This window comes from Stenella coeruleoalba (assembly GCF_951394435.1).
Source record: "Stenella coeruleoalba genome assembly, chromosome: 3".
Lineage (NCBI taxonomy): Eukaryota > Metazoa > Chordata > Mammalia > Artiodactyla > Delphinidae > Stenella > Stenella coeruleoalba.
In genome coordinates this window covers 150,587,820-150,613,436 of record NC_137148.1, presented here as the reverse complement: position 1 = coordinate 150,613,436, position 25,617 = coordinate 150,587,820, and the positions used below count along the sequence as shown (strand labels likewise).

The window sequence follows — 25,617 nt, the reverse complement described above, 5'->3', positions numbered from 1 at the left end:
GGAGGCGGGTCTGCGTGCGGACGCACGGCGAGCGCGCGGAAGTCCTCGAGCCCCGCCCCCACGGGCCCGCCCGGAGGCTTAAACCGCAACCCCGCGGCTCGGGAGGGCGTTGATGCCCGCGCCAACACCAGGCCGCGCGTCGGCTCCGGAGCGCGGCATGGAGGGCCCGGCCTAGCTGGGGCCCGTGGCCCTATGTCTTCTGGCTGCGACGCCGGTCCTGCGCACGATGCGGGGCCGCAGCCGCCGGGCGGTGGGCGCCCGAGGGGCCGGGAGGCGAGCCGGGACCCACAGGAGGGTGTGGGCATCCTGTCTGCAGCCAGCGTCCCCGAGGCCGCGCTCAGGCCATGATCACTCGGTGAAGCTGCGCCCGGACAGCGCGGCCGACTCCTTCTCGCGCTCTGAACACCTGTGCGCGCTGCAGGACTCGGTGCCTCTGCCCTCCGTGCGGGCTTCCCTGAGGGAGGGCCTGCTGGACTTAATGCCGACTGCCTCCGCGGGTAGACTGGGCGCCGCTCCTGAGCACCCTCTGCCCCTGATCTGTATCCAGAGCTTCTTCCAGCCACGGCTTGTCGAGACAGGTTTGTACTTCCCGCTTCCAGGGGCCCTCGTGTGGGCGCTGAGAAGCGGTGTTTTAAATGGTTAAAGGTGGAGGGTGGGCACTAGAACCGGTGCCCAGTGACTGGGTGTGCGTGCACTGGACGGGGCGTGCGGCCTAGGACTCCTGCCAGCTCGGTGACCCCGGCCGAGTGCCTTAAGGCTTCAAGGTCTCAGTGTTCTCATCTGTAGCATGGGCTTCACAGGACCCAGCCTCTGTGGCGGTTACAAGGATGCACTGTGTTAATGCTTCTAGACTCTACAAAGTAGAACACTTAGCACAGTTTGGAGCATCGTTAATTGTTGCACAGATGTTACCTGGTCTGTTGAATGACTTTGCCTGGTACACACCAAAGCGGTTAGGAAATGGATATATCCCAGCTTCACTTCCTTTCCATTCAAACAGGGCTCAGGAAAAAAAAATTTTTTTTCAATAGGTGTATCATATATAGTGGAAAGAGCACCGGTGTCAAGGCAGCTTAGGGTTTGAATTCCAGGGCTTATGCTCTCTGTGGCCTGGACAGGTTTCTTTTGCACTACAATCCCCACACTTGTAAAATGACATTAAAAACCACTCTTTCTGTGGGTTCTTAGAATTAATTAAGCAGGTTATGTGTGTAAAGTATCCTGGCACTTGAATGAGTTGTCAGAACCAAGGGCTGCTGGAGACGATGCTTCTGCCCTAGGTAATCTTCCCTTCTACTGGGCAGCAAGTAAACACAAGCACAGGAGTCAGTGCTCTGGAAGAAGTGAGTTCTGCTGCTACAGAGCACAGAATCTCTCTTTTTCTTTAATTTAATTTTTATTCTATATTGGAGGATAGTTGATTTACAATATTGTGTTAGTTTCAGGTGTACAGTAAAGTGATTCAGATATACATATATCCATTCCTTTTCAGATTCTTTTCCCGTATAGTTTGTAACGGGGTGTGGAGTAGAGGTCCCTGTGCTATGCAGTAGGTCCTTGTTGATTATTTTATATATAGTCGTGTGTATATGTTAATGCCAAACTCCTAATGTATCCCTCCCCGCCATCTTTCCCCTTTGCAGAGCACAGAAACTTGGAAGGGAAAGTTCAGGGTAGGATTCTAGGGGAAGTGCCGTCCTTTCTAAGGATGTGTAGAAGCTCCTGGGGTGGCAGGAGAAAGCAGTGTGTGTTGAAGTTTGAGAAATGTAAGAAAATATGGCAAAACTAATGTACAGGGCTGGAACTCAGGGTTTGGGAAAGAAATGAGAGTTGATACTGAAAACTTAGTGGGGCCCAACAGAAAGGCACCTTGTTTGTCCTGTCAGAAGTTTGGATGTTTATCCTGAAGGCTGCGGGAAACACCAAAGAACAGTGAGATGGAATTCTGGTTTAGAGGCTCACTTGGACCTCCATGTGGAAGGCAGTTGATTGGGTGCAGGGTGAATTGTAATCTAAGGGTCCCACTTAAGTTATAAAAGGTGGGACCGGGTTTTGCAGATCTGAGAGAGAATGGGTGAGGCCTGGTGACCAGTTAGAAAAGGGAGGGCAGCAAGCGTGGGTGACAGTTTACAGCTGCATCTTTTTGAGAGATACAGAGCACAGTAGAAAGGGATTGGGGGTGGTGAGAGGATCTTCCTTCATCTTCAGTGCTTTAGAGGGGCCTGGTAGACAGGTCTGGGCCCAAGGTACAGATGTGGGCTTTTGGGAGGACCGGTGTTTGAAGGCATGGTAGAGACTTAGGTTATCCACAAGAATATCCAAAGAATCATAGGTCTGAGAGTTTTTTAAGTGGGTATATTTGAGGATGTTTATAAGCTGAGAGAAAGTAGCCAGCAGAGGAAGGGTGTGAAGATCTAGGAGAGGAAATGATTGTTCATTTGTTTTCGAAAAGCTGAATACTTATCATGTGCCTGGCCCTTTTCTAGGATGTGGGGTTCACACCATCTGTTATCTCTTCTGCAACGACAGTTCAGCTCATCCCCTGGTGAAGAGAAGTCAGATTATTCTTTGCATCCCATTCAGGTATAAGAAGTGTTCTGTACCTCTGAAGGGACTTTACTTAACCAGAGTAGTAAGTTAGAAATCAAAAGAAATTAGAGCTGGAAGGGACCTGAAAGGCCACGGTACTTAATTTTGCCTAATATTTTACATTGAATGTAAGAAAAATTTATTGTAGAGCCCATTCTCTTCAGAGTTCCTTCACTGAACTTTCTTTATGTCTTCCATCCAATGGGTCCAGCTTGTAGATTTTGGCCTTCTCCTAAATTTGCTTCTTCATCCATATTACATTTTGCCCAGACTGTGGCAGAAACTCCTGGGTGGTTTTGCGGCCCCTGGTTCAGTTCCTCTAAGTTCATCTGCCTACTCGTGTTGAGTGATCTTCTACATAAAAAGATGTGCTTAAAATAATGCTGCTACTGGCTTGCCCACACAGAGTTAGTGCATACTAGCCGCCCAGCGTGTGCTCTGCACAGAGGCATGTAGTCTGAACTGTGTTTGGCCAAGCCTCATAGGGCTCTTTGCCCTGAAGAAGGGGAGCTTTTTGTGATCACTCCCTTAATCTAATTGGTCCTTCAGCAGCGGGGTGCCTTTTTCTAATCAGCAGAGGCACCCTTACTCAGCCAGTGGTAGCCCCAGGCCTCATCACCTGTGGGGTACAAGCCATGCTCTCTCCCAGGCTTGCTTCGGCCAACATCTCTATTTTCATTTCTGTCTCTACTTGTACTTGGACCCCTGGCCCGTAGTCATCCCCACCTGCAGCATTTACAGTGCCCAGCAGGAGTCAGGCTTGAGTATGTTTTCACAGATGTTCCCTCTGCAGTTAATGCACCTCCTACTCCAACTCTGCATAGCCTCATCTTTCTAGATTGTACTTCAGGGTTACCATGAAGCCATCACTTAGACATAACTTTTTGCCTCCATAGGAACCTCTGCGTATAAAGGTTACGTTTATTTATCTCACGTGATTGAAATTTTGAGTTTTTATACATGTCCCTCTTTAATGAAGGCTTTAAGGGCAGGAGTCGTTTCTAATCCTTAGCACAGAGCAGATGCTTTTGTTTTTATTTAGATGCTTTTTAATGATGATAAAATGTATGGTTTAAATCACTCATTTTACAATAATTTTGCTTTAGGTTGTGACAGAAATAAAGTTTACAGAAGTCGTGTTCCTGCGATATGGAATAAAGATGTGACCTTCCAGTTGTGTAAAGCTCATAAATGCTGTGTAAGTGCGTCGGGTGTGCTAAGGAATGTGGAGCTAAGTGGGCTAGTTGTGAGAGAGAGAGACTTAACTATGTTAACAAAGGTAAGCCTTCATTGTGTCCTCCCAACATTTGATAGTTGCTTTTAGGGTGCTTTTGGGGCAAACGAAACCAAAAAAAGTTTAAACTGTTCCTCCCCATTAAAGGGATTTAATAATTGGCTTCTTTGGTGCACCTGTGTCCTGTGAATTCTCCAGTTGGAGATGGAGGTTTAGAAAGTGAGTTTCAGTCTTGTTTAAGTCTCTTCCCATCGGACTGGTCTCATGATTTCCTACACACCATGTCTGTCTACCTTTTTCCGTCTACCTTTTCTTGGTGTTGTTCATGTCTGGATTGTCTCCTGTACCTGCTCAAACCTTGGTCCATTCTCATTTGTACCATGGAAGTTTGTCATGCTGGATACTGTCAGAATTAATCTTATTTAAGTTTGTGTTAAGCCACAAACCACATGTTTTGTATATTTTCTGTTTTTTGTGTTTGTTTATATTTTTATGGTTTCTTTTCAAGAAATATTATGGGAAGGGAAATAGCAAGATATAAAGAGCAAAAAAGTTGAGCTTCCCTGGTGGCGCAGTGGTTGGGAGTCTGCCTTCCGATGCAGGGGACGCGGGTTCGTGCCCTGGTCCGGGAGGATCCCGCATGCCGCAGGGTGGCTGGGCCCGTGAGCCGTGGCTGCTGGGCCTGTGCGTCCGGAGCCTGTGCTCCGCAACGGGAGGGGACACAACGGTGAGAGGCCCGCGTACTGCAAAAAAAAAAAAAAAAAAAAAAAGCAAAAAAGTCATCTATCTGCAATCATAATTATAATGCACTGTGGTATGTGTTTAAATAGGAAATACATGTAACGTCCCATAGGAGCAGCAAATTTAGTGGTGTCGGTGAGGGTGTGTCATGGAAGTAATCACAAAGCAGGTGACTCTTGATTAGGGTCCTGAAACATTAGTGTGCCTTCCCTGTGTCCAGTAGTGGTCTGAAGGGGTAAGGAAGCCTGCCTTTCAATTTGAGGGAACAGAGGGTTTGAGGTCCTCCCTCTTCTATTGCTCTAGTATACTGCATAGCAGCTAATAAAATACTGGGTTTATAGTTGACATTTACATCGCTGATTGATCATCAAGATTGGCATGTATCATTGGAAATGAAAATCGGAAGTCTTACGCTCTTTAGGTTTTTCTTTTTTTTCCTTTGTCTCAAAAGTATGTAGTACTTTACTGAGTGGTTGGGAAGAAAGTTTGCAGTATCCAGTGTATTCAGTTTTAGTACTGAATAGAATTAAACTGTTGCTGTAAACTGGCATAACACTTTGTTACTGACAAGTTTTAGAATGCATCAGTTCATCAGTTACCTGTTTGGGAAGATTGTAGTTAATGATTTTAAGAATGTGGCTGTAAACCTCCAATTGACTCAAGAAAAGCAAGTTTACAGAAGAAACTTTTACTCAAGAAAAGAAAAGTCAAGATTGACAAATGTATAGGCTCTTCATCTTATTGTGTGTGTGGTTTTTTTTTTTCCTTTTAGTTACTTGTCAAGGTATAAAGAACTCTATCACTCTGAAGACAGTAAACTTCACGGGGTATAATTTGACATGGCAGGGAGCAGATTACATGGCCAAGATCTTAAAGGTGATTTTATGTTTAAACTTTCATGAAAACATATGTGATTGAAGCACATTAACATATTGATACAGATGGCAGTTAATTTTTGTCTTTTAATACATGTGAGTGCATCTTTTGTTTTGTAGAAAGAATATGACCAAATGGGGATGTGAATTGCTGTTGCATAAACTATAGTGTTGAATCCCCAGTCTTTGCATTTTAACAACTCTGTGGGTTCCTGTCTTCTTCCTGAGACACTTAATCTGAGGTCCATCCTCCTCATACAGGGTGGTAAATTAGAGAATGATTAATATCACCATTTAAAGAAGTGAGACTGAAATCTCAAGCATCCTGAACATAGGAACTGAAGGGGCCTCTCAGCAGTTCAGAGAGTTATTACCAAGCCAGTCGACTGAATTCTGTTCAGTTTTCTCCATAGCAGAGCCCTCCAGGTCCTTGTTTTGAGCTTCTTTATTTTTATACACAATTCTATATGGATACTGTATATAATACTAAATAGTTGTATTAACTGGGTTTAACTGGTGATGTATTTACATCAAGATCTAACTTCGTTTTGTTGATATCTTTTTAGGGGCTTTCCATTCATCAAAGCTCGTGATGTATGTAATCAGTTGCTGGTGTTTAGCTATCATATTTATGATATATAGGGCTTGAACTGGGAAAGGTAGATGGTCATTCTTGCTTTTTAAACGGACAGAGTCTTACAAGAAGCATTTCCCTTTCTGAAATAAATCATGGAAAACATGCTTGGTCGCTCTCCCAATGCAACGGTGTAGTTGTGTGGATTTGGCACACAACTGGCAGCCTTGTGGTTGTCTGTAAACAAGGAAGCCTGTTGTCCAGTCGGCAAATCAGCTGTTACCCGTGAAACGAACTTGACTGCCATGTCTGACCCCTCACATGGAGCTCTCATACTCAAGAACGTTCATATGTTTGCAAGAAACGTTGTTTGCAGGCTATGTGTACAAACTCCTGATCTGAAAGCCAATATAAAGCAACATCTCCCAAACCTCTGCTCTCTCACCAAGGCCACACACATTCCCTAGCTTATGGCCTCATGGCAAGCTAATACTGTCAGTATCAGATTCTCCTTCCCAGTGGTTCTGGGAGACTGCATAGTTGCTCTGTGAAAGGCACCACTGCTGAGGTTGAGAGAAGAGCATCTTGGGTGTCAGTCCTGCCCTTGCATGCCCAGAGAGAGGGGTGTGTACCGCGTTCTCCTGTTAGGGTTTTCCTATGCTGCAGGGTTTGCTGCTTGTTGTCAAAATGATGTCCTAGTGACTTGTCTTCTGCGTGGTTATATAATCCCAGCACACTTCTTTATGATCTGTAGACTTTTATGGGGTTGTGGCCAGGTCAGGTTTTAAATGTTTGGAAATGTCCAGTTGAACAGCATTGCAGTGGCAGTGAATCTTGATGGGAGAATTGTATTACTGTTACCCTAGTTTTGGCTTAAGGGTGATGAGAAGATGAAATTTCTGATGGGTCAGTTTTAGTTATGTATGTGTATGTGATTTACTTTTATAAATTCTAACATCTATTATTCCCAGCTTAGATATGTTGACTTTCTGATTATTCTTCTGATTCTTTATCAGTCCCTTTACTGATGTATTTTCCTCTGTAAAACTACATTTTCTTCCAGACTGTTTGTGTCTGATGGTGAAGAATAAATTTTTCATTTGCAGTATAAAGTTGATCTGAGAAAAAATGTTTACCTTGGATCTTCACTTGGCTTCTGTGAAAGAAACTTAATAAAATAATATGGGCAATTCCCATTACTAATCCTAACCATGTACAACAGAGGTCTGTACAGTAACATAGCAAAGATAAGTTCCTGTAATTTTACTTAGTCATTGCCTCTTTTAGACCATGGAGCAGTGAGAGACGTTTATAAATGATAACCTCAGATCACTTTTGTTAAATGTCCTCTAATATCTGGATATTTGGTATCTGGCTTGTGTTGTCTTTTATACAATCTTGTCTTCTTTCTTTGCACTTTAGTTTAACAACTCTGTGGTTTCCTGTCTTCTTCTTGTGACACTCAGGTCCATCAGAATTTCCTGTGACTGTGACAGTAGAGAGTCCTTCCTCCTCAGAAATCGAAGAGGTTGATGATTCCTCAGAAAGTGTTCAGGAAGAGCCAGAGAAAATCAGTTTGAAACAAGAAGCATTGCAGGTACAAAGTTATCACTTTAAAGCTATAGAGAAGATTATTTTTCAAACAGCAGCCTGATTGCAACACGCCACAGCTTGTGTGAGGGTTCTGTTTTCTCCTCCCATCTTCATTGTATCCCCTTGAATGGTTCCTTAAGCTTAGACCAAGGTGAATGGTGGACATTTGAACTCTAAGAAATAAAAATCAAAACATGTCGTTAGTAATATATTTTCCTTTCCTTAGAACCTTAGTATATTAGATTTAGGGAGAACCATAGTAATCATAAGATAAAGAAATTGAGTTCTTAATGAATCTAGTCAGCTGATTCAGGGTTCTTGTTTTACAGATGAGAAAATTGACAGTTCTAGTTGAACTCTGTTTTAATAAGAGGAAAATATGGCCTCATTTTAAATAAAAGTAAAGTTGAAAAAAGTTTTGATTTTGATATTCTCCTTTCCTAAAATAAAAAATATCAAGAAGCTACATTATATTACCAAACAAACCTGACCTCTAATGTCATTCCATACTTTTGTTTGTATGGACAGAAAAGAAAAATTGATTTTCATAAGAAATTTTTGCACCTCAAAAATAATATATTTATTTTATTTCAACTTTAATGCAGAGCTGAACATTTCTAGTAAATAAAGGAACACCATTTGGGGGGGACTTTGTCTTTGTGCTACAAAGTCCATGTTTAATTTTTTAAAATTATTTAATATGATTTTCTTTTCGTATGAAACTTGACCGGTTTCAGAACTAATTATCCCATTATTGTAGGACTATGGGAATTAACTCTTTGATTTTCAAAAGAGAAAGTTAGATTTTTATTTTTTTAATTAAAATTAATGATAATATAGAGAAATTTTAAGAAAAGAACTTAGAAAATTATGAAATGTTAGAGTAGGAGAAATCTATAGTTCATGTAGAGTTACCCCCTTTCGTTTTATAAATGAGCACCTACAATTTGTAGCACGTAGTGGTTTATTAGTAAATGGCAAAGTATGAGAAGACCCTAGAGCATCTACCCGCATTGCTTGTCATTTTAGATGTGTTGTATTCATTTCCTCCACGAGTAGACCAGGAGATTGTATTTCTAAAAGCAATGATAGACACTGGGGAAGACCAAGAAGTTTAAACACTGGGACCACAGAATAGCAGATTCAGAAGGCACTGAGAACCCTTTTAGCTCTTCTCCATTTTGACGAGACACTACAATGATGGTATCAAAGTGTTTAAGTATATAAGCCCACAACAATGAAGAGATTTCAACATAGTTTTGAAAGACGGAAGACAAGTGGAAGAGTGTGAAACTGAAGCAGTAGAACAGAGGAAAAGCATCACCTGGAATATGCACAGCGACCACCTGCAACTGAGGAGGATTCTGACCCCACCTGCAGAAGTAGCCCCATGCTCAGATGGGCATGTAGGAGAGAGGGTGGAGTTAGTTAAAAGTGTGACTGAAATAGGGGAGCTCATTGAAGGGTTGTGTTTGGAGGAGTGGACTCCCAGCCCCACCCTCACACTCCTGAAATGAGATGATTTCATTTTGAAAACAGTGAAACTGGCGAGAACTAGGGCAGCTGGTGTGAGTTTTTACACCCTAGAAAATTGTGTTTGGGGGAGATCCTATTACAGTTACTCCCCGCTTTTTCCTGCATAAGAAACCAATCAGTCATTGACTTCAGGGAGCTTTCTGCACTCATTCTTAAATAGAAAATAACTGTCATTTGCCTGATAGTTGAGTAAAGCTTACAACATGAGAGAGGGGGAAAAAAGAGTGAAAACATATCCTGGTAGGACCAGGGACAATTTAGGGAACAAAATAATTTAAGAAAAATCCCTAATTAGTATCCTGAGAGAGGTTTAAAAAGAGCTAGCAACTATAAAATAAGACTAGGGTGTTAATTAAAAAGAGAATGGTCAGAAAGCAAGAGAGGTCTCTTGAAAATGAAAATATGGTTGCTGAAATAAATTCAGGAGGAATTTTTAAAATTTCTCAGTATATAAAAAAGAAAGACACAGTGGAAAATGTGATAGCAATATGTTAGAGAGGCTGCATCTGGGAGATCCCACATGTTACTATTGGAAACTCCAGACCCAGAAAAAAAATGGAGGGAAGCTATCAAAGGGCAACAGAATTCCCCACAGCTGAAAGTAGACATCAGGCCTCAGATTGAAAAGAGTTACTCAATTTTTGAGCAAGATAAACAGGAATAGACTCATACCTAGGCATCCTTCACTGTGAAACATTAAAATACTGAAAAAATAAATTAACATACAATAAAATACTGAGAGGATACATCCATTCCAGAGAGAAAAGTACTGGTCACCTAAAAAAAAATGTTAAAATCTGACTTTATCATACTTGTCATCAGCACCATGGATCCTGGAAGGCATTAGAAAGATACCTCCAAAGTTTTTCAGGCACATAATTTTCACCCTAGGGCTTTGTATCCAGCCAAACTACCAGTCATAAGTGGAGGCTGAAGAAGATATTTTGTACACAAAGATATTTGAAAAATTGACCTCCTGTGCTACACCTTAAGCTATTTATAGAAATAATCCAGCAATATGAGGCAATAAACCAAGAAGTAGGGTAATAGGGGATTCAGTGCAGAGAGCAGATAGTCTAGATTGGAGAGGCTTCTATTGATTGTGTGATTGAGAGCTTAGAAACACCTTGAGGCATATTGTACTTACTAGCTATTAGGCACTGTTGGAAGGGAGGAGGGAGAGGAAGAGGAGAAGGAACTTGAACTCCAGAGGAGAAAAGGCTATACGGACATAAACCTGAAGCAAACTAAGCTATGGTTGATTTTTAACCACTTAAACTTGACACTATAGATGAATCCACTTAAACTTGACACTATAGATGTCCCCCTTTTCAGTGACACACAGGGGTAATGACCACCTATCTAATTTGTTGTCCACACCAGAACACTTCAATAGTGTAAGGAGGTGCTCTAATGCTGTAACATCAGGACAACAGGTATAAACTGGAACAGCCCAAGGCGGCTTGGGGTATGTGGTCACGCTGCACAAGGGCAGTGACACTGACACAGTATGGAACGAGGTGTAGTCTATACACAGAGACAGTACATCTGCAGTGGGCAATATTAATGTAATTGTAATAATGGCAATACTGTCTCGGTTTGCAGGTTTTATTGTCAACTTGCATGTAATAACAAATAACTAACCTAAACTATACTTAGTATGTATTTGTATTAACTTGGTATGTACTGAAATGTATTGTGTACTAGTATGTACTTAGTATATATTAGGCTCTAAGTGTTTTTGCATATATTAACTCATTTAATCCTCTGAATAGCCTTATGAGGTTGGTGCTAATATCATTCCCACTTTTTTTTTTTTTTCCTGTACGCGGGCATCTCACTGCTGTGGCCTCTCCCGTTGTGGAGCACAGACTCCGGACGTGCAGGCTCAGCGGCCATGGCTCATGGGCCTAGCCGCTTCGCGGGAGGTAGCATCTTCCCGGACCGGGGCACGAACCCATGTCCCCTGCATCGGCAGGCGGACTCTCAACCACCGTGCCACCAGGGAAGCCACATTCCCACTTTTGTGAAAAGGAAGCTAAAACAGGGAAGGAACTTGCCCAGGCTGTACCTAATTTAGGGTTGGATCGAGGCTTTGAGTTTAGGCTCTCTGCCTGTTCTCTTAAACCTTACTCCCTACTGACTCTCAAATAACAGAAGACTTAACTGCACATAGAACAGAATATAAATTTCAACTTTGACAATGTAAAAGCTAGGTCTGGAAGGTAGACAGGAGGTAGAAAGAAGGAAAGATGGTATGAATGTCCTCATTTTACAAAGCGTGACGTTGAGAGAATTTATAGCTGATCAACAATTTAGGTTTTTAAGTATATCACTACAAGTCAAAGAGATCCTGAGCAGAAAACTAATGATGACATAACTTTACTAAGCAGTGTGGAAACAGTGTAAAGGAACTAAACCCTTACTTAGTAAAATAGAAAATGAACAGATAATGCCTCCAATTTAGTGAGAAAATAGTCATGTAAGAGTGTTACTTGGAAATGGAGAAGAACTCAAAATAACAATAGTTGGACCTCACTGGTGGCGCAGTGGTTAAGAATCTGCCTGCCAAGGCAGGGGACACGGGTTCGAGCCCTGGTCCGGGAAGATGCCACGTGCCGCGGAGCAACGAAGCCTGTGCGCCACAACTACAGAGCCTGTGCTCTAGAGCCTGCAAGCCACAACTACCGAGCCCATGTGCCACAACTACTGAAGCCTGCGTGCCTGGATCCTGTGCTCCACGACAAGAGAAGCCACTGCAATGAAGAGTAGCCTCTGCTCGCCGCAACTAGAGAAAACCTGCACGCAGCAACAAAGACCCAACACAGCCAAAAATAAATAAGTAATAATTTAAAAATAATAAAAAATAACAATAGTTGACGTAAACGTCATACAAAAGGAAATCCAAACAGCCAGTAAACAGAGAAAAGTGTACGACTTCATTAAGTAATAAGAGAAAAGTGAGTCAAAACCAGTGAAACTACATGCCAATCAGTTTGACAAATACATAAATAAAGTGTGGTAGTATCAGGTATTGTAGACCTGGAGTACTATGGGAATCTTCTACCCTGTTTATACTGGAGTATAAATCGACACAACTACTTTGGAAAGCATTTAGCACTCTCCATCAACTGAAGGTATATAAATAGTCTGTGAGCCAGCAGCCGTCACCCCCGCCCTGTGTAAATGCACCGGAATAACCGGTACAGCAGGATTCCTGTCCATGATTTGCATTAGCACAAACTGAAAACAAATCAAATGTCTATTAAGAGTCAAAAATTAAATAAATTTTGTGTATTCGTACAGTGGGAAAACTATCCAGCAATAAAATTGAATGAACTAGAGCTACAGGCAGCAATGTGGGTGAATTTTTTAAACCAATGTTGAGAGAAAGAAATAAGATAGAAAAGACTTCATATACTATGATCCTCTACATAAAGGTAGATGTTGACAAAACTAAACTCTTTTGTTAGGGATGCATGCAGGTTAAAGGAAAGGATTGTCAAGAAGTGAGGATGGTGTTTAACCTGGAAGAGGAAAGGAGATTGTGATGAGAAAAGGATATGGGGGGGCGGTTTTGAGATGCTGACAAGTATCAATACTTTCAGATTCGAGTAGTGGTTATGTAAGTATTCTTTTTTTATTTGTCACATTGACAATTTTGTCCTGAGCACTTCTCAGTACACATTATCGTATTTTACACTTAAAAACCTGAGTAAAGAATCGGTCGCTTCTTGACTGCTGGATGTGGGAGTGGGATGAGACTATTTCATTTTAAGCCCTTCACTACTGCTTGCGTTCACATGTTCATTCATTCAGCCTTAACTGAACATATGCTGTGTACCAAGCACTCTTCTAATTTTATATGTGTTTTAACTCATGTAATCCTCACAAGAGCTCTGTGATGGGGGAGCTTATCTCCATTTTATAGATGAGGAAGTTGAGGCCTAGAGTTATAGAACTTGTCCAAGGTTATATAGCTAATGGGTAGTGCCAGGCCCATTTGCCTCAGAGTCTGAATTTTTACAATACAATCTAAAAGAGAAATTTAATTACTAATTATAAGCAAAAAAATTGCACATTAAAGAAGATGACAAGTTTTCATCTATCCAGTTAGAGAAAAGCACACAGTCTGTCTTTCACACACGTACATCTTGTATTGGCAGGGATTTTCCTTATTAAGCAATTATTTATTGACCGTCTACGTTGTGCTAGGCACAGGTGCTGGGAATAAACACTTAATAAAATACACCCCCTATCTTCAGATAACTTGCACTCTAAGTGAGGAAATAAGCCAACAGTTATAGTAGAGGTTATATACCAAGTGATACATCGCTGATGGGTGGCAGTATAAAATCTCAGACATCTTTTGGAAAGAAGTTTGGAGATAGGTACCTCAAGCCTTAAAAATGTGCATTTGCTTTGATGTCAAACTCATTTTTATGGATTTATTGCAAGAACGTTATTCTCAATATGGAAAAAAGCCTTCATGCATAAAAACGGTTATTTTGTCTGATAATATTGAAAAGTTGGAAAGAATTTAAATGTGTAAAATGGTTAACCAGTAAAACCACTCAGTGGAATATTTTGTAGCCCACACAAAAAAATCAAGGTTATGAATCCCCTGATTATATGAGAAATGATTGATTTCAATGTTAAATGGAGAAAAGGTGAACATAAAATTTGATATCCAATACGATGGGAGCTTTGTCCCAGAAAAATCACCCTAGCCGGTGTACAGAAGGGAGGAAGGAGAGCAGATGACAGGAAGGAAAATTATTCCAAAGCCTTATCATTAGTCTTACCTAAGTAATAGAATATCAAGCAATTTTACTTTCTAACTTTTTTGGTTCCATATTTCCATGTAAGGGACATGAATTATGAATACTTTGTAGTAAGAGGACACAGTTTTTCACAAAAATTTAATACTGTGTACTAATTCCCTCCATTAGAGGGAGAAACTATTCCATGTAACTGCACTTTGATGTGCTATTTAGAACCAGTCAGGATGTTTTACTCTACTTTCCTCTGACTGTGGTGAGGGTTTTTTTGTTTGTTTGATTATTTGTTTAGAATTTCTTTAAAATCGGTTTTAGAAGATTTATTGAACCATTATATTGAAAGTAGAGGAATTTTGCAATTTTTTCCCCTTTTTCCCCATTGAAAACTTGGCTGGCTTTAGTAATGAAACATTAAAGAATTTGAAGTTCTTAGACTGTCAATTTTTTAAACATCTGAATATAAAAATATATGTTCATTGAGCAAATTTTTGAAAACAATGAACAACGCATTGAAGGAAATAAAAGCCACCTCTGCATGTACACACACCTAATCTGCTCTTTTGTCTTAAAGAAGTATCAAAAATATTTTGCCATGTCACTAAATACTCTTCTACATCAGAGAATTTGATTAAGCTTATGCACCGTCTCCCAGGAAAAATGCACAGATACATTATGAATGTAGAACTCCTGAAGCCCATTCATTAACTCTGGTTGACACCTGTTGTCATTCTTTTCTTAGTGGCTTCATAGCGCATTCCTTCAGACGGGGGGCTGTTTTTGTTTAACCCAGTCCCAATTTGGAGGCTCTTAGCTTTCTTCTAGGGTTTGGTTATAAACAATCTTATGACATCATGTTGGTAGATAAATCTTTGCCCACATCTTTGATTTCCTTAGGGTAAACTCCTGATGTAGGATTGTTGTTAGGTACCAAGAGCTACCCTCCTGAAAGTGATACCAGCTCCTCTCCCAATGATGGCACATAATAGAGTTCCTCATTCTTTAAGTGATTGTTCAAAGCAGCTAAAATGTATAAATATACCGTACTGTTTTCATAAGTGTAGGTATTCTGTTTATCGCTGCATAAGAAACCACCCCGAAACAGTGGCCTAAAACAATGACAGTCATTTATTTTGTTCATGAACCTGGAGGTTGAGTAGAATATTAATTCTTTTAGTACACTCTTACTGACTGAAAACAATACCTATTTGACTAGCTCACAGTTCTGCAGGTCAGAAGTCCAGGCAGAGCGTGACTAGGTTTCCTGCTCAGATACACACTGGAACATGTGGGTTCCCTCCCGAGAGTGTTAAAGCACGTGAAATGTAAGACATTGAGCCCCAAACGCTGGATGTTCACCATAGTTTGTGTGGGTCACAGAGCTGAAATCAAGATGTCAGTCAGGCTGTGTTAGCATCCAGAGGCTCTGGGAAAGAATGCCTCCAGTCTTCTTCGGCCTGTTGGCATAATTCAGATTCTGCAGTTGCAGGACAGAGGTCCCCATTTCCTTGCTGGCTGTCAGTCGGGGGACAGTCTCAGCTCCTAGAGGCCTCTCGCTTGCCTTCCCTGCCGCAGCATTTGACTTCTTCAGAGCCAGCAATGGAGAGTCTCCCTCTTGTCCCTTTTGTACTTCAATTCAGGAAGAGTTCAGGTCCTTTTCATGGGGTGCCTGAGTAGGCCATATCCACCTAGAATAATCTCCCTATCTTAAAAAAATCAACTGATTTTGAACCTTAATTCCATCTGCAAAATCCCTTCACTACAGCACCTAGATTTAGAGTTTGATTGGATAAGTGGAAGGTTTGTGTACTTCAGTAAGTAGGAGTCTTAGGGGCTCTGTTAGAATTCTGCCTATTGCAAGCAGTGTCCCCACTTCAAGGACCGAAGTGTCTTAGTTCCTAAAACTCCTAAGAGAGTTTATCAGTGTTCATTTTATTTCAGTGACCTTGGTGAATGGGAAGACTACCACCTCTGTGAGCAGGAATGGCACCCAGCCTCCTGAGTCCACAGTGTGGCTCTGCTACTTAGTGGTGTGACCTTGGCTGTGCTGCTCTACTTACTCTACTTCTCTGCCTCTGTTTCCCTCATCTGTAAAATAACATGGAGTTAGTGATCGTTCTTTCCTTGTAGGGTTTTTTGTTTTATAAATTTATTTTATTTATTTATTTTGGGCCGCGTTGGGTCTTCGTTGCTGCTCGGGGGCTTTCTCCAGTTGCGTCGAGCCGGGGGCTACTCTTCGTTGCGGCGCGATGGCTTCCCTTATTGCGGAGCACAGGCTCTAGCGCGCAGGCTTCAGTAGTTGTGGCACGTGGGTTCTAGAGCATAGGCTCAGTAGTCGTGGTGCACGGGCTTAGTTGCTCCGCGGCATGTGGGTTCTTCCCGGCCTAGGGCTCGAACCTGTGTCCCCTGCACTGGCAGGCGGATTCTTAACCACTGTGCCAGCAGGGAAGCCCCCTCTTAGTGTTTTGATGATTAGATTATTTGATACCCAGGGAACTCCAGGAACAGTGCTTGACTGTAAATTGCTTTAAACGTGATTACTTTTTAAAAACATGCTTTTGAATCTGCAATTATGCAATTCAGGTATGTTAAGCATGTTCATTAATAGGACTTCCTGCTATAAAAAGACCCACAAATAAAAATAGAATTTTTCTTTCTTGGTCTTCTTATTTCTGACTTGCTGTGTTATACGCATATGCCTTTTATGGTGGGCTGCCACAAACTTATGTTGGAAAGAGTGGAATTTAAATAAATTTTTACTATGCTAATTTGATAGATTTTGATAATTCATTTCACTAGCATGGTATGATATTACCAGTAGCAGACTAAAATCTGAGTTCACTTCTGGCTCTGCCCCTAAATCCTGATGAGTCCTATAGCTGGAAAGGCTTTTGAATATTATACTACGAATTAGTTATAACATTTACTCTGTTTGTTTAGGAAAACCTGGAGGAGTGCCTAAAGCAGTTAAAGGAGGAAAGAGTAATAAGACTGAAGGCTGATAAATGAGTCAGTGAGGTAAACAAGTTTCTTCTTCTGCTTTAGAGAGTGTTTTGGTTTTATTTTGATTTGATTTTAAGCCATATACACATAATTTGTAAGCTTTAAAACTGTAATATGTTGCAAATTGGTTGTATCATATGGACTTTTGCATTTACTGGTATTTAGTGATCATATGATCTATATTCCAGAAAGCATGTTTTTAAAAATGTGAAAATCTGGTTGTGTGTGTGTGTGTGTGTGTGTGTGTGCTCTTATATGACATTAGCATATTTCCTGTTCATGATTCTTTGATTCAAGAAGGCACTTTTTGTGCATATATTGTATATACAGTAACATAAAAGACATGATGAGACTGTCCTGGCAGTGAATTAGCAAAGTGAATCATTTAAATAAATTTAAGATATTGGAAAACTTCTAAGAATGCAATGAAAGATAAAAATATATACCATGAGGGGGCTTCCCTGGTGGCGCAGTAGTTGGGAGTCCGCCTGCCGATGCAGGGGACGCGGGTTCGTGCCCCGGTTGGGAGGATCCCGCGTGCCGTGCAGCAGCTGGGCCCGCGCGTCCGGAGCCTGTGCTCCGCAGCGGGAGAGGCCACAGCAGTGAGAGGCCCGCGTACAGAAAAAAACAAACAAACAAAAAAAACCATATATATATACCATGAGAATTACATTAGGTAATGTGCATGAAAGCAGGGCATAATCTAAAAAGTTCTATCTAAATATAATTTATCACAGGGTGAGTGTAGGGAGGAATTTTTGAAAGTGCATCCATTGGATTGGCGGACACTCATTCAATAAATGTTGAGCACCGGCTCATGTAAGGCAAAAGGGGCATCATGAACATTAACGGCCTTTCTGAGAAATACTAGAGTTGAGCTTATAGGGGCTTTTAAGTGCATAGATGATGAGCGGAAGGGGAAGAGTTCACGGGGGTGAATATTTTCAAGAAGCCAAAGAAAATATTGGTGATCGTACATTTAATAAATTGGGTTGGGTATGATTTAGGACTTTTAAACGTAAGCATTAGATATTTTGCTCACTAAAGTTAATTCTTAAGATTCAGCAGAGTTGTAATATGTTTTGTTCAGATCAGATTCTATAATTCACTTTCCAATTTAAGGGAAACTTAAAGCAGGTAATTTTCTAATGTGGAATGAGGCTCCGTTATGAATTGAACCAGTTAGAAATGTGATCTTTTGTGAAAGATCATTAATAAAATGGTAACTTTGGTTTATTTATATACCACCTAAGCGTTATATAGGAAACTTTGTTGGGTGCCTGTGGGTTTTGGTTATTATGTGATGTGGTCTCTGTCTTTACTGGTGGAGAGTTAGGTTAATTACAAATTAATTACATTTTGAGTGTTTTAGTTTTGTTCCTTGAAACTAGGCAAGACTACTTTTGATGACAATGAGAAAAAATCATGTCAGATATTTTCCGTCTTCTTTTATAGCTGGAACATGAAAATGCCCAGTTAAGAAATATAAATTTCTGTTTGTCTGAAGCCCTTCATGCCCACTCATTGACAAGCATGATCCTGGATGATGAAGGTGTTTTGGGCAGCATTGAGAATTCTTTTCACAAGTTCCATGCTTTCTTGGATCTCCTTAAAGATGCTGGGTTAGTTCATTTCTCTTCATGGCGTTCTTCTCTTGGCGACTATAATGGTAGTTTGCTGAGGAACTGGAGCAATTTTCATCACTTCTGTGGCCATATTTAGTGTAATTATAGGTAATATAGTTGACTTTTTAAATTGAGGAATTAAATTTTTTAAGAAATGCAAATAGGGAAGCCTGCTTTGGTAGAGTGGGGAGCCCAGTATAAAAGCGTAACCTGTAGACAGAGTAATTAGTAGGTATAGTTTTTTGTAAGGACTAAATTGAAGGCAGTTTTCATTGAAAATATTCGGGAATGCATAAGAATTGTCTTATCTTTCACTTATTTTGCTTGTTTGATAAGTTTGAATTAAAGTTATTTTTAAAAATTAAAAGATTATTATTATTAATCTGCATGGGAGATATAGGTCAGTGGTTCTCAACCATGAGCGATTTTGCTGAAAGAGGGAAGTGGAGATTGATAGTTGATGGAGTAGTGTTTTGTCAGTGAATGAGTTGGTGTTGGTGTTGGGAAGGAAGGAACAAACACATTCTTGGAAACTGGAGGAAAGGTGGGAAAGAAGCGTGGGAATAGAGGTGTGAGAGGTAGTGGACGAGGTGCGTGGTAGATGTTGAAATTGCTAGTGAGACAGTGTTTAAAATGGAACTGTAATAGGTAAGGAGATGGGATGTGTCCTAGAGGATGAATCTGGAAAGGGCTGAGAATTTGGGGGAGAGAGAGGCTTGTAGTCTGGAGTAGGATGTTAGCTTTTAAGATTTTAGAAGTATTTCATGATTGTAGGTCTGGGGAAATCTAAACTGCTGTTCTGTGATTATAATAACCTTTGTCTTTTCTCCTTTCCTCCTCTGGTCCAGGCTTGGGCAGCTGGCCACAATGGCTAGCATAGATGAGTCAGATTTTCATTTACTAGGTCGTCCCCAGATGAATTCTACTGTTAGTAGTCCACCTAAAGAAGAAAAGAAGCCACTTGAAGAAGAAAAATCAGAATCAAAGCAGAGTGCCCCAGGACCAACGCAAAATCTCCAAGTAAGTGGAAAGGACAGCACTTAAGGATTCTAAGAGTGATTAGCAAAAAGGAAATGACCAAGTCAGGGAGAAAACAATAATGATCAGTCTCTAATAGTTCACATGCTCAGGAGCTAGAAGATTCTGGAATCCTTTCCAATCTGAGATTAGTAAATGTGTGCCCATTCCATGACACTGTATTGTTGTAAATAAGGAGACTGGAAGTTCTCTAGAGAATTTATGAGTTAAAGCAAACTATCCTTAGTGAAGAAAGAAAACATTAGAGAAAATATTCCAGATTTTAAATTGTATAAATGTCTATTCTATTCATATTTTATCTAGGTTTCTATTTGTATGCAGTCAGCTTACAATGAAGGAACACTAATGAAGGTACACATACTGATATAATTTTTGAAATAAGTAATCCAGACATAGCTAATAGGTAACATATGACAGTGAATCACCTGGTTATGGGAATGGGAGGGGAAAACCTGTCAGCTTTTCCTCTAGCCTTGCTTGGAGCCCCCTTCAACCAATCTCAGACTGGTCTTGGGAACTGACAGCTTGAGAACACAGTCTGGTCACAAACTATATTATATACTGTTTACATGTGCCTGGAGGATAGAAAAGAAATTAATTATCTTACAGAATAGGGTTTTATTTTTAGTGAGGGAAAGGAAATTGGTAATAACTACCCCTGTCACCAAAGTCTGAAAATGTAGTGGACATAGCCTTGGATATAGCTAGGTTAAGCTGAGAATCACTTGGCAGGATATAATTAGAGAAAAACTGGCTCTGAAATCTTCTGAAGAATCAATTGACTGTGTTAATAATAAGATCACAGAGTAACATTGAAATTTTGAACTCTACTTTTTAATGGTTGGCTTTGTTCATCACTGAATTTTTGTCTTGTATTTTGTTTTTTCCCCTGGTTTCAGAAAATTGCAGGTGATGCTAGGATTCCTTTGCCTCTCGACTCCTTCCATGTCCCAGTCTCTACTCAGGAGGCCTTAGAAACTTCCAAAGACAACCTGGGGGTCGCAGTCACAGAGCAGCAGCAGGAGTCTTTTGAAGATTTCATTGCTAGAACATGTTCTCCTTCAGCAGACGTCATTTCTGGAACTGGAAGTCAAAGAAAAGAAGAGGAATTACCTAGAAATAGCAGGTCTTCTTCAGAGAAAATGACCAAAGCAGGTGAATATACCCAAAACTACTCTCCTAAGAAACAACCTGGGAAGAACCTGCATTCCTGCTCTGACTCACCTGTAAAGCAGAAAAGCAAAGGAATTGGGCAAAATAATTCTTTGCTTAATGAACCAATTAGAAGTGAGTCTTCGAAAAAGCACATTTGTGTTAAGAAAGACAGTACAATAGTGACTGTTTCTTCAAAGACAACTAAAAGTAAACTCAGTCTACTAGAACATTCTGAAAGTGATACTCTTGGATCTGATTGTGAATTTCAAGAAAGCATCCATACTCTATCACGCCTAACATAGGTCTAAATCTTTTAAAATCTTTTAAGATTATGCTTTTGCCTTCAAATTTTAATAAATTACTTATGTTTTTATTATAGCATATGGTGTTTTAAAATACTTAACTGGAAGCCATTAGAGAAAGATTTATCTATTCTTTTTTATTATAATGAAAGTTTTGGTGTATTTTTCCTTGTGACAGTTTGCACCATTCATTCAGCTAGTGTTTACTGAGGGCTTCATATGTACAGTACTTTTCTGGGTGCTATTGCTTTCAGCAGTGAACAAAATAAAGCCTTTACTCTCCTGGAACTAACACTCTGTGGTGGGAGAAAACATAAACAACAAAACAGGGTAAGGGGTAAAAAGAGATGGGAATAATAAATGGAATACTTTTACCATTTGGTTAAATGTCAAACTATTATAAATCACATGGCCAGAAGCCATTGACATATTTTAATTCACAGTAACCAGAGAGCCTCAAACATTTACCAAGGCACTTAACTGTGTTTATGGATTACAGCAACGCTATGAGGTTGGGAACTGTTACCACCCCATATATAGATGAGGAGTCTGAGGAGACATGTGAGTTGCCCAGAATTACACAGCTGTAAGTAAGTGGGAAGCTGCGATTTAACCCAAACCCATGCTCTTTTTTTTTTAACGTATGGACTTTATTATGTTTCCTTTGTTTCTGATTTATGTGATTTTTTTCTTTAAAGTTTTTTTGGATGTCGACCATTTTTAAAGTGTTTATTGCATTTGTTACAGTATTGCTTCTGTTTTATATTTTGGTTTTTTGGCCACAAGGCATGTGGGATCTTAGCTCCCTGACCAGGGATCGAACCCTCACCACCTCCATTGGAAGGCGAAGTCTTAACCACTGGACCACCAGGGAAGTCCCCTTTATGTGATTATTTTTCTGGCAATTGTTTTTTAATTTTATTGACGTACAGTTGAATTACAGTGTTGTGTTAATTACTGTTGTACAGGAAAGTGACTTAATTATACATTTATAGATATTCTTCTTCATATTCTTTTCCATTATGGTTTATCACAGGATATTGAATATAGTTCCCTGTGCTCTACAGTAGGACCTTTCTGGGTTTTTTTAAATACATCCACTTTTTTTAAAATAAATATATTTATTATTTTTTTTAATTTTTGGCTGCGTTGGGCCTTCGTTGCTGCACACAGGCTTTCTCTAGTTGCGGTGCACGGGCTTCTCATTGTGGTGGCTTCTCTTGTTGCAGAGCACGGGCTCTAGGTGCATGGACTTCAGTAGTTGTGGCATCAGGCTTAGTTGCTCTCTGGTATGTGGGATCTTCCCGGACCAGGGCTCGAACCCGTGTCCCCTGCATTGGCAGGCGTATTCTTAACCACTGCGCCACCAGGGAAGTCCCATGTAGGACCTTTTTTTTATCCATCCTGTATATACAGCAGTTTGCATCTGCTACTCCCAAACTCCCAGTCCAACCTTCTCCCACCCCCTCCCCCTTGGCAACCACCAGTCTATTCTCTATGTCCTTGGTTATGTTTCAGTTTCACAGATAGGCAGAACCCAGGCTCTTAATTACTTTGTTACTCTGTTTCCTTGTTGTTAAGAGAAGAAGGGTTTAAGGAAGGCACCGAGAGAGAAGCCAGTGAGCACTAGAGATGCAAGAGTGGGGCTGTCAGAAAGCACACCTGTCTCCTTCCCCCATCTGAGCAGAATTTTTAAACGGCAAAGTATGTAAGAGTATGTGATGACACATCTCTGGATTCAATTATGTCTCCCTGGTAAAACATGCACAGATAAGTCTTTAGTTCAATCAGACTGAAAGGTGAGATCAGAGAAAAGCTGGAGTGTCAGATTTCTTCTAAAAGGTCCTGCCTGATTGTTACTAAGAGGGCTACTACAGTACTAGTTAGTTCATTAGTCATGGATTGGGTGTTAAAGGAGTGAAACAATGAGCAAGATGTAGCGTTGGCCCTTTAGAAGTGGAGTGAGAGGGAAGACGCACAGCAGATGTCTCATCCTGCACGTGACATGCTATGACGGGCATGTTCAGGGCATTTAGTCAGTGTTTGTGGAAGAAGAGGGGGAGCTGTGAGGCATAGAAAAGTCATCTAAAGAGGCAGTCCCTAAGCTAAATCTTAAAGGACTCCTGAGAAACTGGTGAGTCAGCAGTGAAAGGCAAGGATACTCAAGGCAGAGTGGACAGCGGAAGTCCAGAGCCGTGAGTGTGCGAGGGGTGTGTTACGGAGCCACAGGCACAGGCTCTGCAGGATCAGTGCAGTGTCACCAGGCAGTGGCAAGTGCCCCTAAAGGAGGCCGCGAGGAGGAGGAGAGCGGCTCTTTACCACCCATGTGCGTGGAGCTGTTTCCTCAGAAAATAGCCAAGAATGGAAAGGACAAGTTCAGGTGGCATTTTAGACCACTGACGTCAGTATGGATGAGGAATCTGAAGAAGCCTGGAGACAATTATGCCCCACTCTTCTGAGGAGCAGTGTTTTTTTATTTTCGAGTGGGACTTTCACGCTGCCACCTCCTCTCCTGTCCCTACTGAAAGCTTTATAGGCCGGCAGAAGGGAGACCTGGCTTAAGTAAAGTTAATCAGGTTTCTTTACTGTACAGCTTCTCGGGGCTGCTGTAGGCTAGTGTTCATTCTGGATCGTCACAGCAGGCGCATGGTACACAGCCATCCTCAAAGCTATTTGACTCTAGCGTCCTCTTTAATAGAAGTGTCTAACAACTGGTTCCACCAAACAGCAATTTGGTAACTTCTAGACCAGGTAATAGCAAGAAGAAAGGGGTCTGAAATAAGGTATAGATGAAGGGAGGAAATAAGTTCTAATTGTATTTGGGAAATTACAAGCAAGCCTTGATCTTGGGAAGTAAGGAAGAAGTAGGAGGCGGAGGCTGAACCCCCGTCTGTGTGACTAAGGTTGGGTGGTGGTATCATTGAGTTTGGAAATAGGGGATAAAGAACTGAATTGGGGAAAAGACTTTACTTCTGGACATGTTGAATTTTAAAGCACCTGTAGAATTTAGGAGAAAAACTGGTAGATAACTAGAGATGCACATGAAGACATGGAAAGATAAAAATTTGAATGTTATCAGCACATATCAGCAGTCATTAAAATCATGAACATGGATGAGATTTCAGAGAATTGGGAGTACTGACAACGTTTAAGTAATAAGCAGAGAAAGAATTCTGGGAAGGAGAGAGGTGATAGAGTTTCAAGAAGGAGGAAGTAGATGACAGCGTCATCCTTCAGAGAATGTGAGTGTCCATTGGATTTGGGCAGTTAGGTCCCCAGTGACCTTAGAGCAGTTCAGTGAAGTGGTGGACAAGAAGCCAGACTGCAATAAATTGAGGGCATAGGGCTGCCTGTGGGGGCCAGGCGGGCCTAGTGAAGACAGTGGGAATAGGCTGCTTTGAAGGAGTTTGGATGAAAAGAGAAAATAATTAGCAAAAAAGTATTTTTTAGAATGAGAAGGACTTATATTTTATATGTTGAAATGAAGGAACTGATAAAGGAGATCCTGAAGATGTAGATAATAATTTAGAGAATTGGGGAAACATGGACATATGAATAAGAAAAAAACCTTGCACAGTATATAAAAATCACTTGTATCCTTCGAGTTGGATGGATACTGGTAAGTTTGGGAGGAAATAAAGGTAAGAAGAGATAGAAGTTAACTGAGTTTATACTGATAGCCTCAGTTTCCATTGACCCAGATTTTTCAGAGACACATATATACACATACATAATTAGTTTTAAAATTCTTTCATAGTTACATGTTTTATTAATCACTTCTGAGAAAAGTCATTGATTTTCATTTTGTACAGCATTATCTTGTAAGGACAAGATACAGTGACAACTTCCAAGCTTTTTGCATATCAGAGCTGAAACGGAAAGTATCTCCATAATTGAAATTTCACTTCTTATTTGTAATAAGTTTATCCTTAGGAGGATACTTTCATAGTGTTTGATCACAGGTGAGTTTGGGCATTGCCATCACTCAGTAATGTTAAGCATCTGTCAGGTTCTCTCCTATACTATATATTAATTTTTTCTCCGTGAAGCAAATATTAATTGGCGGCCTGTGGGAACAAGATACACCTAGGTCCTCTTTCCTTGGTATATTCACAAAAGCCTCTGAAACTAAATTTCCAAGTCAGGCCATACTAACGCCTGGCATAATAAGTTTTCATCGTGAACAGTTTTTTTGTGTGTTTGTGGGGTTTTTTTGTTTTTATTTTTTTGAAGCAAGGATAAGACACTGTCTTAACTCAGTAGTTGTCCATTCATTAATAAGTCAAAGAAGACACTGATGAAGCATGGTATTTTGAATATCGTTTCCACAGAATAGGTAATGGGCCATCCTGAAACTCTGCTGAGATGCTTATCATTTTCAGATTTTGGAGTGGCAGAGAAAACCCTATTACACCTTGAATTATCACTAGAAACATGAATTCAGCCAAATAAAAACAGTGCCTCTGCCTACTGAGGTTGTCAATTTCCATCTTAACAAAAGTGAACATTTCTCCTTTAGATTAAAATCAAGAAAATCCCCTCTGTCCAGGATGCAATAATGGGGTGCAAGAAAG

At 40.7% G+C, this 25,617-nt stretch overlaps 1 protein-coding gene across 1 annotated transcript; it reads left to right on the top strand.

Moving 5' to 3' along the window:
* Positions 1-226: 226 nt before the first annotated feature.
* LOC307183204 (centrosomal protein of 78 kDa-like) lies at positions 227-21,139 on the top strand (the record flags this gene model as incomplete). Its single annotated transcript, XM_079915375.1, is given in 8 exon segments — positions 227-578; positions 7,480-7,610; positions 16,861-16,926; positions 16,930-16,938; positions 18,379-18,545; positions 19,397-19,568; positions 19,890-19,937; positions 20,486-21,139. Coding segments are annotated over 8 exon segments (1,503 nt in total). The 3' UTR covers positions 21,044-21,139.
* Positions 21,140-25,617: the final 4,478 nt, after the last annotated feature.